The sequence below is a fragment of the Paecilomyces variotii genome, assembly GCF_004022145.1.
Source record: "Paecilomyces variotii strain CBS 101075 chromosome Unknown C8Q69scaffold_20, whole genome shotgun sequence".
NCBI lineage: Eukaryota > Fungi > Ascomycota > Eurotiomycetes > Eurotiales > Thermoascaceae > Paecilomyces > Paecilomyces variotii.
In genome coordinates, this window is record NW_021167159.1 from 36,630 (window position 1) to 51,325 (window position 14,696).

At 51.0% G+C, this 14,696-nt stretch overlaps 5 protein-coding genes across 5 annotated transcripts; 2 read left to right on the plus strand and 3 right to left on the minus strand.

The window, feature by feature from the left end:
• Positions 1-628: 628 nt before the first annotated feature.
• On the minus strand, positions 629-4,423 carry C8Q69DRAFT_424447 (vacuolar protein-sorting protein bro-1). Its single transcript, XM_028628418.1, has 3 exons — positions 3,764-4,423; positions 2,110-3,703; positions 629-2,056 (listed from the first exon to the last, which is right to left on the minus strand). Exons 1-3 carry the CDS (start codon positions 4,039-4,041, stop codon positions 962-964), a joined length of 2,967 nt encoding a protein of 988 aa, XP_028481078.1. The 5' UTR covers positions 4,042-4,423; the 3' UTR covers positions 629-961.
• A 736-nt stretch (positions 4,424-5,159) lies between these two features.
• C8Q69DRAFT_184890 (hypothetical protein) lies at positions 5,160-6,106 on the minus strand. Its single transcript, XM_028625914.1, has 2 exons — positions 5,987-6,106; positions 5,160-5,932 (listed from the first exon to the last, which is right to left on the minus strand). Exon 2 carries the CDS (start codon positions 5,905-5,907, stop codon positions 5,383-5,385), a length of 525 nt encoding a protein of 174 aa, XP_028481079.1. The 5' UTR covers positions 5,908-5,932; positions 5,987-6,106; the 3' UTR covers positions 5,160-5,382.
• Positions 6,107-6,834: 728 nt separating this feature from the next.
• Positions 6,835-8,069, plus strand: C8Q69DRAFT_482528 (phosphotransferase family protein). Its single transcript, XM_028631657.1, has 2 exons — positions 6,835-6,941; positions 7,001-8,069. Exons 1-2 carry the CDS (start codon positions 6,912-6,914, stop codon positions 7,838-7,840), a joined length of 870 nt encoding a protein of 289 aa, XP_028481080.1. The 5' UTR covers positions 6,835-6,911; the 3' UTR covers positions 7,841-8,069.
• C8Q69DRAFT_482532 (hypothetical protein) lies at positions 8,064-10,334 on the minus strand. Its single transcript, XM_028631658.1, has 3 exons — positions 9,974-10,334; positions 8,650-9,905; positions 8,064-8,577 (listed from the first exon to the last, which is right to left on the minus strand). The coding sequence occupies exons 1-3, from the start codon at positions 10,178-10,180 to the stop codon at positions 8,403-8,405; spliced, it is 1,638 nt and encodes a 545-aa protein (XP_028481081.1). The 5' UTR covers positions 10,181-10,334; the 3' UTR covers positions 8,064-8,402.
• Positions 10,335-10,638: 304 nt separating this feature from the next.
• Positions 10,639-14,119, plus strand: C8Q69DRAFT_517806 (putative LON domain serine protease; the record flags this gene model as incomplete). The annotated part of the gene is made up of 3 exons (XM_028633424.1): positions 10,639-13,621; positions 13,677-13,894; positions 13,952-14,119. 3 exons carry the CDS (start codon positions 10,639-10,641, stop codon positions 14,117-14,119), a joined length of 3,369 nt encoding a protein of 1,122 aa, XP_028481082.1.
• Positions 14,120-14,696: the final 577 nt, after the last annotated feature.

The following is a 14,696-nucleotide window of genomic DNA, read 5'->3' on the forward strand; positions in this document are numbered from 1 at the left end:
TTCTTTGCATGGTTGATACCCAAGGGCGTTTTGAGGTCTCACATTTGCTTTTTCCTGGAACGCAACAACGGTTTCTCCTCATCCTACTCCATTCCGCTGTCACCTTGGTTCATCTTCAGACCTGGTTCGTTTATATGTGTGTGTATATATTATACTCTTCCCTCCCGGTCTCCAGTACGGGTTCGGATGGCGTTTATAGGATTTATGGATGGCATGGTATATTATATCGACTACAGTGTTTCATGTGTTTTATCTCAGATAGAGTCAGATAAGCCGACCAATGGAGTTATATATCTTCATCTTTATCCCCCCTGAGTCTATATCATTAAGATTGCATCTGTATATCATAGTTACTCTTTATGCGCGTATGTGTATTTACTTTAAATTAATCAGAAGATACAGATATATATATATATATCTGTATGCGTGAATGTATATTACCCATATCTATCCAAGACGTCATCGCCACCTTTCTACAATATGCTCGAAACCAACGCTCTTCACATATATATATATACCTCTTTTAGGGGACTATGCTATACTCGATTACACACATGCGTATGCGCGTATGTATATATATATCGTTGGGATTCGAGGTTACGGATCATGGTATATATTACTGAATGGAAACCAAGATAACTATAGCAGTCCAAGCGATGAATAAGCAAGGATAAGTTGCATTCGGGAGTATAAACATGATACCTTAAGTGTACGGCGTCCGAGTTCCACACGTAATACACGCATATACACGCTCGAGCGACAAGAAGCAAAGCAAAAAATATCTATCTCAGAAATAGGCACCACCATGCATGAGATGAGGAAGAAATGTTGAAGGAAGACATTCAAAATAAAATAAAATAAAAAGAAACTAGGCCGACCCAATTCATCGTATCTGTGATTATTCTCCTCATTCCATCATATCTCCGTATCTTTGCATTGTTGCTTTGCTTGTTCATGCTCTTTATTTCCAGGCGCTGAGTCCAGCCCATGGGTCGCCCGATGAGGGAGGCTGCGGTGTCTGTGATTGCGACGGTACCTTGTGGTGCTGGCTCACGCCGTAAGGTCGATTTTGCGCGTAGCCACCCGGTCCAGAAGGGTATGGACCGCTGGATGGCGGGTACGTCGTCGTGGATGGACGGCGAGGCGGCGGAGGTGGGATGTAGCCCTGCGGCATGTACGGCGCGCGTGAGGGTGCCGGTGCAGGGGTGGCACTGGGGTATCCGCTATACGGAGTAGCTGTTGGTGAAAAGAATTGCTGGTTCGGCGGCGGGGAGACGGGACTTGGGTAGGGATATGCCATTGGATTGTACCCTTCAGAGAGGGGGATGGCCGCGCCCTGTTGGTATGGTTGACCGGGGATATAGGGTGCCGGCGCAGTAGGAGAGATGTATTGCCCGTACGGCGCCGGTGACTGGGAGGGCGGGATGTGTTGAAGGGGAGCGGTCGGAGGGTAATGTGGTGACACTGTAGGGGATCTGGTGCCTCCACTGGAAGGAGTCTTTGAGGGAACAGCAGGTCTTGACTTTGGAGACGAAGATGATGGGGACGGATCTGTGGATAGGCGCTCCATGAGCTGTCTTAACTTTTCTCTCTCGCGATCCTCACTGCCAGATGCACCACTAGCCTTCTCGCGTTCGATCTGGTTGAGAAGCTGCGCACCTTCGGCTCGTCGGTTGTTGACGAACGTATCGACATTCTTTCTGAGGTTGTCCACAGTATCTCCCATCTCCGAATAGAATGTCTGCGCCTGCACCAGTCCGGAAAGTAGCCCGTTGAAAGCGTCGTACACCTTCTTGTATCGTGCCATGACCGTATTGCGCTGACGAGTGATACTTTCATACTTTGACTGCTCCGCCCGGACACGCTTGTCTTGAAGGAGTTCGCTATATGTCTTGGTCAACTCCTTCATCAGGGATGCCTGCTTGTGATTCGCCTGGAGCAATCTGTTCTGGTGAGGCCTGAACTTCTCGAGCTCGGCCTGGAAGAGCTGGTTTTCTTGGTTGACTATCGACTTCTTGTTCAGAATCAGGACATTGGAGATGTCATCATTGTGAACCTATTCCGTTAGCGTCACTGTCTAAAACAGTCGAAAGATACCTGAGCGCTTACCTTTTCTTTCAGATCCTTCAAGACCTGCGCCCGCTCCCTTTTGACGAGGTTGAGCTTCTTCAACAGTTCTTCTACCCTTGCAATCTGCTCAGCTACAGATGTACCGCCTTCGTCGACATCGTCAATCAAGCTTCCTTCCGACGCTACGGAGTAGGAGCCGCTGTGGCCATTCTTGGCCTTTTGTTTCGAGCCCGCCTTGATCATGGCGCGCTGGAAGAGCACGTCGACCTCATCAGTCTCAACCGCAGAACGAATCTCCTCGAAATCCGCCTCGTAATGCCTGGCGGTGGCCATAAGTTGCGCGTCACTTGTGCTGGCTTCATTGATCGTGTCACGGTAGCTTCGGATATCATTGCGGAAAGTGGCTGTCAGTCTGGAACTGGGCTGCTGAGTCCAGTCCGCGCCATATTTGGTACGCATTTTCTCGCAGACGCTCTCCTCGAGATCTAGCTGTTTGGTGCAGGATGCCAATGTATCCAGAATCTCAGATTTGCGCCCCTGGAGCTCGTCAAACTCCTTATAGAACGGCTCATGACCAGCCAGCTCCTCGCACCAATTCCGAAATTCCTCGTCCACCGTCATCCCCTGGTCTGTTCCGCCTTTCAAGATGTTGAGACTACCGGGCAACTTCAAGTAGTCAAGGCTGGCGGCCATCTCTCCGTTTGCGGTTTCCACTTTCTCCGTCTCTGCTCGGATAAGCTTCGCCTTCTCTTCATCATACAAACTGGCCGACTCGGTCACAGACATGGGAACCAGCTTCTGGAAGATGTCCGGGCCGATAATCCGCTGGATGTCCTGGCCCTGGTAGAGCTCACTAACTGGGATCGCCTTGGCTGCCGGAAGCTTGGAGACCACGGAGAGGCCGGCTTCGTTAGGCACGGGCTGATGGTAGATGAAGTCATTGTCCTTGATAAACGTAGAAAGCTTCTCTTGTACAGTTACTAGATGCTGTTTCACGATTGTTTGGAGACTGGTCCCCGCCTCTACCGTCAAGTTGGAGTTGGCAGGTACAGACGACGGGTAGGATTTTGCGGTATTCACAGCACTGGTCGACTGTTTCTCTGCCAGCTGAAGTCTTGCGATAGCGACACCGTGTGATCCACTCTCAGCATCGGCCAGCGCTTGATAGTAAGACGCAACGGATGACATGTGGGATGCTTTGGCTTGGAGCACGATGGACCAGACCTTTTCAAAAACACCTTTCCCGGCATTGTCCGTGACTGTTTCTGATGCTTGGGTATAAAGGTATGCCGCTTGGCTGGCCAGCTTGGCCAGAAAGCCATGTTTCTTGCCGTCCACAATCTGCTTTTCCAGAAAGACTTCCTGCCCTTGAGCCAGGGTTATGTTGATCAACGTCTTCACGGTTTCTCGACTCAAATCCGTTGACGGCGCATGTAGGAAGTTCTCGTTGATGTAGGTGAACATACCCGCAGAGGCTTGGAAGGAATGGTAGGCGGTCTTGAGGCCCGCATCCTCAGCACGGTTCTGGTTGGCGCCATGGCAGGACAGGACAGCTGAAATGTTGAAGATGATGGAAGCCTTTTCATAGGCGAGAGAGTATTGGGAGATGGCTTTGTGCGTAAAAGCGTCGTACCTGGAAGGCGGTTGGGTTCAGTCTTAGCTTGCAACGAGCTATTTCAAGCAGCGATCTTACCATGTGAACGAGATCTTGATGTGATTCTCATCGATGGGAAATCTGAGATCCAGTAGTTCCAGCTGGCCGTAGTATCGATACAGCAGATCGCGTCCAGCAGCGCTATCCTTGCCTGCACCTCTCATGTCCTGGCGCAACCGATTCAGCGTTGCGCACTCTTCGTTATATCTGTCCGGATCATCACCGTAGACCGTCCTGATGTAGTCCTTGAGCGGACGTACCCAGTCGATCTCGTTGGTCTGCTTCAGCGGACATGATAACATCGGCGACTGGACCATCTTGACGGTGGATTGCAGCTCCGGCTGCCCATCAAATACCAGCAACGACGGCTGGAAACTCTTTTGGCACCGACGCGGGTAACTGAGAGAATGTGTTCCGTACGTCAGAGGATCGCGGGCTGTGTGGGGTAATACCTAGTGGTTTAGTTCGGACGTCGGCGGCTGGAGGCACATCAGCTTGGGCTGGGGATTGTAACCGCTGGGAATTGAACTGTTCTGAAAGAGTAGGTGGATTTGGCTGCCGTTCAGATAAAGCCGGCAGTACGCATGTCAAGTGTTGAAACAAAGGAGAACTGATGCAGGCAGAGAGGTTTCCTCAAGGGATGTCGGAGTTGGTGCCTTGGGCCGCCAAGATGGCTCCATCGTCCATGTTAACTAAAGTACTTAACTTACTCTTAAGCGCCGTGAAGCATCAAAACACTGCGACACTGGCAGTCTGGCGCTCTGGTTGGACCCTTGAGAGCGTTTCCAGCAGCGCCGGCACACCGTAAGGCACGGTGCCTCTCTCAGCCTTGCCTGACTCCAAGCAAATGTCGTACAAAGCCTCTGAAATCTATTTACATTGATTTTTCTTAATTTCTCTTTAAGTCCTACGCGGGGTTACAGTTACACGGGTACTAATTGAGCTCGTATGCTGAAGGGTCTTCTCGGCTCTGGCAAAATTCATCGCAAGGGAAACACCAAGACTGGAACAGATAGATCAAGTTACCCGCCAGTGTTTCGTCGGCGTCTATCCACTTATACGCATTCGTAAATACTGAAGACTCCCAGTTACCCAGAACGTGGCACATCTGTGGAGGTATTGCTATACTTAATATCCAGTCTTCGATCCTGAAGCAAACTATATTGGTTGATCCTCGACCTACACTTTGATATGTGGACCTGACCTTGTCCATGCGCGATATAGAGTCACTTAGAATACTTATGGGTGAGTTTAAAGAAATAAATCGATGGATTTCCTTTCTGACAGCAAGTAGAAACGCAACAAAATAGGACAAGAAAGTAGGAAATGGAATATTCAGAAACAACACGGCATACAAAACGAATCTTCAACGGTATTGTGGATCTTGAACAGGAGCTGGACTCGGGTCCGGATTCCCACACTGGCCAGAGTGCGTAAGATGTCGGAAACTGCCTACAGGCAGACCTCCAGTCGGGTTTCTCCCACGCCTTTCTAGCTCCACCCACAGGGATAAATAGGCTGAGCTAGTTGCTAGAGAATCCAAGCTCAGCGAGCTTCGCTCCAGATAAGATGCTGCTTGGCCCGCATACGTCCCTCGCAAGATAGGTGACTTCATGACCCAGGGAAACAAAGCAGACATCTTCCTGTAGATATCCGCACTAATAGTAGGCTCCCCGGTCGAGTTCAAGGGGCGTCTGATCTGGCCACAGCTTAATAACCCCGTTCTTTGCAGCTGTAACTTGTGCCGTGTCCGTGATAAGCTGATGCTGATGTAGCAGATTGATCTGATCCGTCGTCCAAAATCTACAACCAACTCCGTTTGAATCGAATTCGTATTTGTGGCGTCCATTCTGGATCAGCAAATCGTAAACATGTTTGACCTTCAGACCTGGGGCGGTGTTGAGAAAGAACTGTGCTTGAGCATCGCTGGAGAGAATATAGGACAGCTCAGAGATGATTACATAGGCTTTGGAGCCTCCAGGCAGAATGGTGCTTGGGACAGAGTAACTGGGCTGGCAATCGATTCTGACAGAGCTTTCGTCGGATGTCGCGAGGTAGAGACACCAATGATTTGTGCCGGCCTTTTTGCTGTGCGGCACAGCAATCAGATACTGAACCGGTAACTCCATCAACTGGGCCTGACGGTGTTTTGGTACGAAATTGACGGGCTGAAAGTTTGCCATTCTTTAGATTATGTGTCGGAGAGTCCTGGTACAAGTTAAATTCTGCAATGTATAACACCACAACGACATGGACACATACCTAACACGGTAACAGGTAGAACAAGAAGTTCAAGGAAAGGCGAGGAGAATATATTTCGCGTAAGTTTGTCAAAGGATGGACTTGGAGCAGTAAATGAGTGCCCTTAAATATTGTGTCAGATCCCGCGGCTTCTACAGGGGGCGAGCTGCAAACCTGCTGCTTCCCTATACAAACCGGATAGCAGCTGCAACGGGAAGCTACCTAGATCCACCTGTATAGGATCAAAGAATACGGGAGTAGAACCGTGGAACAGTTTAATTAGATGTTCAGCTCAGGGATAGAGTCAAGGGGCATATAAATAGCTGGTAGATTTCGGTGTCAATTAGTTCTTCAAGCAATCCAGAGATCATTCCATTTTCATACGCTTTCTCAGAATCTTTGCTTCCGTGATCTAGATCTTCACATGCTGTCGTTTTCCAAATTGCCCAAGCGCCTCGCTGGCTGTCGCCATGATGGACTGTTTCAGAACTCGCCGTACACATGATAAATGGAAGCCTGAGAAGCCGAATTGCTATAATTAGAGGTTTAAAGTTGAGGTCAGCGCGTAGAGGGACTAATCATTGACGGAATCGCGATCAATCTTTCATTATATGTGCCGCTCAAGGGAATCCAGGAAGAGAGGGGAGCCAATGGAGGTCAAATGTCCTCGTCGTAAGTCGGATGTTCATACAAACTTATCTCAACCGCCGTCCTAGGTAAAGCCAGCGGGACTCAGAACCCACCCGAGCGCTAACGGGCATACAGCTCAGCGCTAACTTCTACAACCTAGATGCATAGTTAACTAACAATAGCATCAACAATCTTCAACTTTTCCACATTCAGCTTACCTACCCTTTTCTTTTCTTTTCTTTTTTTTTTTTTTGCCCTCTTGAAATAGTACTTCCATACACACCCAGCTTTTTCCCTTCTCAGAAGGATTGGAGATATGGAAGGACTTTTCCGCCCATTCACCGATGTATTGACTCCCTTCTTAATTCCTTCCGGGAGTGAATGTTGCACTAACAATCTCGACAGCCGGCCAGTAGGGCCTCGGACAGGGCATTCCCGCTGGATGACAAGGACATCGACCGCGTATCCGACGAATCCCTCATCAACCTCTTCAAGTCTGCTCCGATCATTTACAAGCTCGGCCAAACGAGGGTGGTGCGATTGTCTAAGGATCTCGTTTTAAAAGGCGGCGGCAATGTGCTGCCTTGTGAGACAAATGTCCTTCAACTAGTCGCATCAAAGTCCAATATTCGAGCTCCTCGTGTCCATCGGTCTATCCATTTCAACGACAATACGAAATATTTTAGCATGATGGGGTATATTGTGATGGATTATATCGACGGTGAACCGCTTGATCGCTGCTGGAGCGACCTCAGTGATGAACAAAAGATGGATGTCGCGAAGCAGACGGCCCAGATGATTATTGAAATGCAATCCATCAAACTATTGGAGCCAGGTCCAATCGGCGGGGGCCCATGTCGCGGTCGCTTCTTCACGCACTACAGTGCCGGGCCTTTCAAGGACGCGGCTGAATTCGAGGGCTGGTTCAACCACAAGTTGGACATCTGTAAACACTACAAGCACGCATCGTCAGACCTTCCGCCCTTCAAGTTCACCGAGTTTGTTCTCACCCACCAGGACATCAGTCCGCGAAACCTGGTTCTGGACCGAAACGGCCTGGTGTGGTTCGTGGACTGGGCAGATGCGGGTGCGTATCCCCCGGCCTTCGAGATGGCAGCTCTACGCTATCAGTCTCAGTTCACCGACTTTAATGACATGGTGCTGTCATTACTCCCGCGATACCCTTTGGAAGAACAGCAATTATGTTCTATTGAATACGGCCTTTTAACAGCTGCATTTGCTTGATTATTTCTGGATGGACAGCATTCAGGCTATAACACTACTTGAGATGCAGCATACGGCCCTAGTATACCTAGGTAGTGTCTATCGAGATCTGTCGTTAGTTGAACTTAGGCGCGAGGGTTGCTGGACAGGAAGTTAAAGCCTAACGCGCTTTAAGTCTCAATTTAATATAATTAGTTTTTATTATTAGTGTTAGATATTTCTTAATTTCAATATATTTATTTTGATTCTATATTAATAGAAATAAGTAGCGCTATATTAATGATTTTATACTCTTTATATAGAGTAAATAGCAGCATTTTGCAGCTCGCCCACGAAGTAGAAGTAGAGATGTCTTGTGAGTACTATAGTACAAGATATGGCTCCAAAGTCTATTGGTACATCATCCTGAGGGCTGCCACAGGCTCATCAACGTGCAACCCGATCCCCGAGAGAAATAGAAGGAAAAAAGGAGCATATACAATAAACAAGTAGATAGAACCCAATATCGCCGTCGCTATGATATAGTTAAAAACACAGTATAAACGATGAAGCGAAAAGTGACGCCGTCGCGTTCAAACATACACTATTTCGACCCGGATGCCTTCTTCTGGTCATCGGAATCCTGCTTACCCTCATCCTTCTTCCGACCTTCAGCGTCCTTCGCGGAATCGGACTTGTGCTGGTGCATCAGTCGGTGCCAGGCAGACTTCAGGAAGCCTTCGTTTTTGTGGGAATCAGATGCGGTCGATGTCTCCGAGCTACTGGCTATGTCAGCAGCTCGATTTCATGGGAGGAAAAAAAAAGCAATAGATGACTGCCTGACTGCCTACCTTTCCTTTCCAATATTCATGATCCGCTTGGCCGACTTGTCTCCCATCTCATCGGCCAGGACTTCGAGGATCGTGCGCTGGTTAGCAGTGAGCGACTTGGGCATCTGGACCTTGAATTCCACCCTCAGATCCCCGTTGGCCTGCAGGCCTCGCCGGCCTCCAAGCTTCCGCATGCCCATACCGGACAAGGTGATCTTGTCGCCAGTACCAGTTCCGGTAGCCACTCGAACCTTGACCTCCCCGTCCAACGTCGGCACAGTCACCTCACCTCCCAGAACGGCAGTGGTAAGAGGAATGGAGGCCGTGTAGAGGATGTCCGACCCTGAGCGGCTAAAGCGGTGATCAGGCGATACGCGGATAAACACATAGAGGTCACCGCGCTGCGTGCGAGCACCTGGAGCTGCAGCGGTGCCTGTAGGAGGCGCATCTCCCTCACCGGCCACTCGCAACCGCATGCCGTCCTCAACTCCTCCAGGGATATCGACATGAACCGTCCGTCGATCTCTCACGACACCGTTACCATGACAGGTTCCACACTCGGAGCCTGGAGGCACAACCTGTCCGTTTCCACCGCAGGCGTCACACGTGCTGGCCACCTGGAATCCTCCCTGCATGAAATGAACCCTGGTTCCCGAGCCATTGCACTGCTTGCATTGGGACCGCTTCGCGCCTTTCTTCAACCCATCCCCATTACAGGTGTTGCATGGCACCAGAGGGGTGATGAAGATATCCTTGCCCGTTCCCTTTGCGGCTTCCATGAAGGAGACATTTGTCTGGACCTCGATATCTTCACCAACCAGAATAGACTCCTGGAAAGGCGACCGTCGCCCTCGAGGGCCCCGTCGAGCACCACCGGTAAATGCGCTGAAGATGTCGTCGAAATTGATGTCGCCAGTGAAGCCTCCACCGAACCCGCCTCCGCCAAACCCGCCTCCGAAGCCATGGAAGCCTCCTGCTCCGGCGAACGGGTTGCCGCCGGCCGCACCACTGGGATCGAATCCTCCATTCTGGTCGAAGGCCGCAGAGCCAAAACGGTCGTACGCTTCTCTCTTCTTGGGATCGGACAGTAACTCGTATGCCGACTGCGCCTCGGCGAATTTCTCCTTCGCGTTCGGTTCCTTGTTGGTGTCTGGGTGGAATTTCTTCGCAGCGCCATAATACGCCCGCTTGATGTCTGCCTGGGACGCATTCTTGTCCACTCCCAGCACCTTGTAGGGATCCGGGGTGGCCAGACGCGGCGAGGAGCTATGGAACGGCTAGATACGAATGTCAGCATTCATCCTTCGACCTCTTTGAAATCTTGCTCAGAGAACGTGCCACCTACCTTGCATGGGTTCAAAAAGACGATCGTCTTGTTACATTGAACGGCACCAGGACGTCTTGCGCTGGAGGACTTGGTGTTGGTGTAAAATGTTCTTGTTTGGGTCCGCCGTTGCACTTCCGTACATTGCTGGGAGCATGTCCGCGACGTCCGCAGCAGACGAGCGGGAATCGCAGCCGCCTTGGGCAGGGCAGCGGGAGATGCACTCATTCTAGACGGGAGTAATTGCACTTCCGATTTGCGTGGAGGTGAACGGTGGAAAGAAAAACAGCCGTGTTAATGTTAATAATAATAGCCTTGTCCGGAGTTGACAGGATATGGCGCCGTCGAAGCAGCCTCATCGACGACCAGCGAATCTTCGAGTCTCTTTTTTCTCCGCCGGGAAGCTGTCGGATCCGGAGAAATATAAACCCGCGATGATTTCAACGCCGACGCTCGGGGATGTTTCGTCGCTTGATTCAGTAAGCAGTCAAGAGGGTTGATCTCGCCTCTCGTGCTCTTCCCTCTCGTGTCTTTTCTCTCTCGTCCTCTTCTCTCTTCCCGCTCTTAATTCCCCCTCTAGATCCGACCGGCTGTCATATCTTTGAGCCGGTGGATATCCGTTAAACCCCCCCATTGTTGCCCTCCCATCTCAATCCTACATACATAGCTCCGTTCGTCATAGGAGCATGCTGCGCGGCCAAGCGGTTCACTGGAGAGCTGCCCTCCAACATGCACCACGACATGCGGCTGTGAGGCCATTCCTCGGGTCTCCCCGCTACCATGCGAACATCAGATCTGCTCTGAGCTCTCCCCGTCTTCTTCCAACCCTCCCGCCCGCATCCCGAACGTTCTCGTCGAGCGCGATCCGGCGGAAAGAGAAGGCCCCGCCCCCAGAGGACAAAGACCAAGACCAAGCAGACGAGAATGAACAGAGTGAGACAAAAGCTGACAGAGATGCGGATCGGACACCGGAATCGCGACGGAAGCAGCCCGAGCTGCCAGAGAAGCAGGGTTCGTCGGCAGAGCTGAGCACACCGATCCCGAGCTCCGCCAAACGGAAGGACAAGTCGACCGGGGAGAAGGATGACTCAGGTCTGGAAGAAGACTCAAAGAAGGATCGTCCAAAGGAGCAACCGAAACCTGAAGAAGGAAAGGCTGAGGAGCTTCCGTCTCCGATCCCGGCCACTGCGGGATCGACAGAGTCCAAACCCAGCAGCGGCGGCAACGAGGATGGCGGGAAGAAAGGGAGGAAAGGATCCTCAGAGAAGGCGCTGCAGAAGCCCTCCATCCCGGATGTCTATCCTCAAGTGATGGCTATCCCGATTGCCAAGCGTCCTCTGTTCCCCGGTTTCTACAAAGCGATTACGATTCGAGACCCTAATGTGGCGACTGCGATTCAGGAAATGATGAAGCGTGGACAACCCTACGTGGGAGCCTTCTTGTTCAAGGAGGAAGATGCGGATGGTGATGTGATCGAGAATCTGGATGACGTGCATAACGTTGGCGTTTTCGCTCAGATCACAGCTGCGTATCCCCTTCGAGGAGAGGCAACTGGTGTCACAGCGGTGCTTTATCCTCACCGCAGGATCAAGATCAAGTCTCTGGAAACCCCCAGCGACCCGTCACGGACGGCTACAACGGAGCCACAGCCTACCCGCGAGGGAACAGAGAAGCGCGGTGATGTGGTCGCCAGCTTCGAAGAAACCGCTGCCGAACAGACTCCCAAGGACATTTATGAACCTACATCTTTCTTGCGGAAGTACGCAGTCAGTCTGGTCAATGTGGAGAATCTATCGGAGGAGCCACATGACAAGAAGAGCCCCATTATCCGCGCCGTGACAAGTGAGATCGTGAACGTCTGCAAGGAGATTGCGACCCTGAACCCGCTGTTTAGGGACCAGATTTCGGCCTTCTACACGGATCAATTCCCTGGAAATCTTAGTGATGAGCCTGCGAAGCTGGCAGATTTCGCTGCCGCAGTCTCTGCGGGTGAGTTGCATGAGATGCAGGAGGTCTTGGAGACCATGAATATCGAGGAGCGTCTTCCAAAGGCACTGGTTGTCCTAAAGAAGGAGCTGATGAATGCCCAACTGCAGTCCAAGATCTCCAAGGATGTCGAAGCCAAGATTCAAAAACGCCAACGCGAGTACTGGCTGATGGAACAGATGAAAGGCATCAAGCGAGAATTGGGCATCGAGTCTGATGGTAAGGATAAACTGGTTGAGAAGTTCAAGGAAAAGGCGCAGAAGCTGGCTATGCCAGAAGTTGTAAAGAAGGTGTTCGAGGAGGAACTGAACAAGCTTGCGCATCTGGAGCCTGCTGCCTCGGAATTTAATGTTACCCGGAACTACTTGGACTGGATCACCCAGATTCCCTGGGGCCAGAAGAGCGTGGAGAACTTCGGGATCAAACACGCAATGTCCGTACTGGACGAAGATCACTATGGTCTGAAGGACGTCAAGGATCGCATCCTTGAGTTCATCGCCGTAGGAAAGCTTCGCGGCACCGTCGAGGGCAAGATTCTCTGTCTCGTTGGCCCTCCCGGTGTCGGAAAGACTAGTATTGGAAAGTCCATCGCCCGTGCGCTGAACAGGCAATATTACCGATTTTCGGTTGGTGGTCTGACAGACGTCGCGGAGATCAAGGGTCATCGACGAACGTACGTCGGTGCTCTTCCTGGTCGCATCATTCAGGCGCTGAAGAAGTGTCAAACCGAGAACCCCCTGATTCTGATCGATGAGGTTGATAAGATTGGACGTGGTCACCAGGGTGATCCATCTTCCGCTCTCCTCGAACTCCTTGACCCCGAACAGAACTCTTCCTTCCTGGATCACTACATGGATGTCCCTGTAGATTTGTCCAAGGTGCTTTTCGTCTGCACAGCCAACGTCACCGATACGATCCCCCGCCCGCTCCTTGACCGAATGGAACTGATCGAGCTCTCCGGCTATGTGGCTGACGAGAAGATGGCGATTGCTGAGAGGTACCTAGCCCCGGCCGCCAAGGAGCTGAGTGGTCTGAAAGATGTGGATGTCAAGCTTCAGGAAGATGCTATCGAGGAGCTGATCAAGTCCTACTGCCGTGAGAGCGGTGTCCGAAACCTGAAGAAACAGATCGAGAAGGTTTACCGAAAGGCCGCTCTTAAGATCATTCAGGACCTTGGTGAGGATGCCATGCCCGAAGAGGCAGCGCTCACGGAAGAAGGCAAGGCCGCTCAGCCAGAATCTGAAAAGAATGAAACAGACCCCGTCCAGCCTCCTGAGGATCCCGAGAAGGCGACAGCCGAGACACCGCGCCTCGCCCTGAAGGTTCCCGAGTCAGTGCATGTTAGCATTGGCAAGGACAGTCTAAAGGATTACGTGGGACCTCCAGTTTTCACCTCCGACCGACTGTACGAAACGTTCCCTCCCGGTGTGACCATGGGTTTGGCCTGGACTAGCATGGGTGGCGCTGCTCTCTACGTCGAATCTATCCTGGAGAACGCGTTGACAGCCAAGTCCCGACCCGGATTCGAGACCACCGGAAACCTTATGAACGTCATGAAGGAATCCACTCAGATCGCTTACTCGTTTGCCAAGTCAGTAATGGCTAACCAGTTCCCTGAGAACCGGTTCTTCGAGAAGGCCAGGGTGCACTTGCATTGCCCGGAAGGTGCCGTTCAGAAAGATGGTATGTATTCATTTTCAGGATCCATGCTTTCCTTATTTTGCTAACAATCAGGCAGGCCCGTCCGCTGGTATCACCATGGCGACGTCTTTGCTTTCTCTGGCGCTTAATCACCCTCTCGACCCGACGATTGCCATGACCGGAGAACTCACCGTTACTGGCAAGGTGTTGCGCATCGGAGGTCTACGCGAAAAGACTGTGGCTGCTCGCCGTGCCGGAGCGAAGACTATCATCTTCCCCGCTGACAACATGTCCGACTGGCTCGAGCTGCCTGAGGTATGTGATTGCCCCGTTCATAATTTGCCTTAATCTGCTAACGCTTTTAATTTATAGAACATCAAGGACGGAATCGAGGGTCACCCTGCAAGCTGGTATTCCGACGTCTTCAACATCGTCTTCAAGGATCTTGACAAACAAGCTGCAAACCACATCTGGAAGGAGCAGCTTTCTGACCGAGGCTCCAAGAAGATTGAAAGTGCGAAGGAGGAAGATGATGACTGAATACGATTCAACTGCTAGCGACTAAACTAATTTCCGGCGATGTTTTTGGTATATACGCTTCTGTCCACTGCGCGGTTTGTTTCTCTGCACGATCGGACTATGTTCTCCATACAGCTCGTTGGGCCTTGGAGGTCATGATTACTTTGTCTCGGTGTTGTGTTGCGTCGTGTACTGCATGGTCTGGGAGTTTGTGTGTACGATGCCCTCTTGCGAGGGTTGGTTGGATTGGGTTGGCTTTTCAGGCCGTGATTCGAGCTTTGATTTCTTTTCCCTTGCATGCCTGCTTCTCGATATAGAGGTTCGGGTTCACATAGAGAGACGTCGCCCTTCACAGGGAGATGGTTGCAAAGAAAAGCAGAAAGGAACTCCACTCCGGGAAATAAATCCCTTCATTACTATGTCTTGTTTACATATATAACTCTTTTACTCTTTTGATCACGGAGTGGATATAGAACACTGCAGAGAGTTTGAGGTAGTTACTGATGATATGTAATGAATTTTGTATGCGGATATAGTCTAAGCCGTCCATCCGTATCCAAATTGGAGTCGTGCACATAGCATTCAGTAGCGCCAATGA

Bases quoted from the DNA above. Each gene is read 5' to 3' on its own strand.
- C8Q69DRAFT_424447 (XM_028628418.1), bottom strand. From the start codon at position 4,041: ATGGTCCAGTCGCCGATGTTATCATGTCCGCTGAAGCAGACCAACGAG. The intron at 3,704-3,763 runs GTAAGATCGCTG...ACCGCCTTCCAG, and splicing joins ATCAAGATCTCGTTCACATG to GTACGACGCTTTTACGCACA. The intron at 2,057-2,109 runs GTAAGCGCTCAG...CTAACGGAATAG, and splicing joins TGAAGGATCTGAAAGAAAAG to GTTCACAATGATGACATCTC.
- C8Q69DRAFT_482532 (XM_028631658.1), bottom strand. From the start codon at position 10,180: ATGAGTGCATCTCCCGCTGCCCTGCCCAAGGCGGCTGCGATTCCCGCT. The intron at 9,906-9,973 runs GTAGGTGGCACG...ATTCGTATCTAG, and splicing joins TCTTTTTGAACCCATGCAAG to CCGTTCCATAGCTCCTCGCC. The intron at 8,578-8,649 runs GTAGGCAGTCAG...CATAGCCAGTAG, and splicing joins ATGAATATTGGAAAGGAAAG to CTCGGAGACATCGACCGCAT.
- C8Q69DRAFT_184890 (XM_028625914.1), bottom strand. From the start codon at position 5,907: ATGGCAAACTTTCAGCCCGTCAATTTCGTACCAAAACACCGTCAGGCC.
- C8Q69DRAFT_482528 (XM_028631657.1), top strand. From the start codon at position 6,912: ATGGAAGGACTTTTCCGCCCATTCACCGAT. The intron at 6,942-7,000 runs GTATTGACTCCC...CAATCTCGACAG, and splicing joins TTTTCCGCCCATTCACCGAT to CCGGCCAGTAGGGCCTCGGA.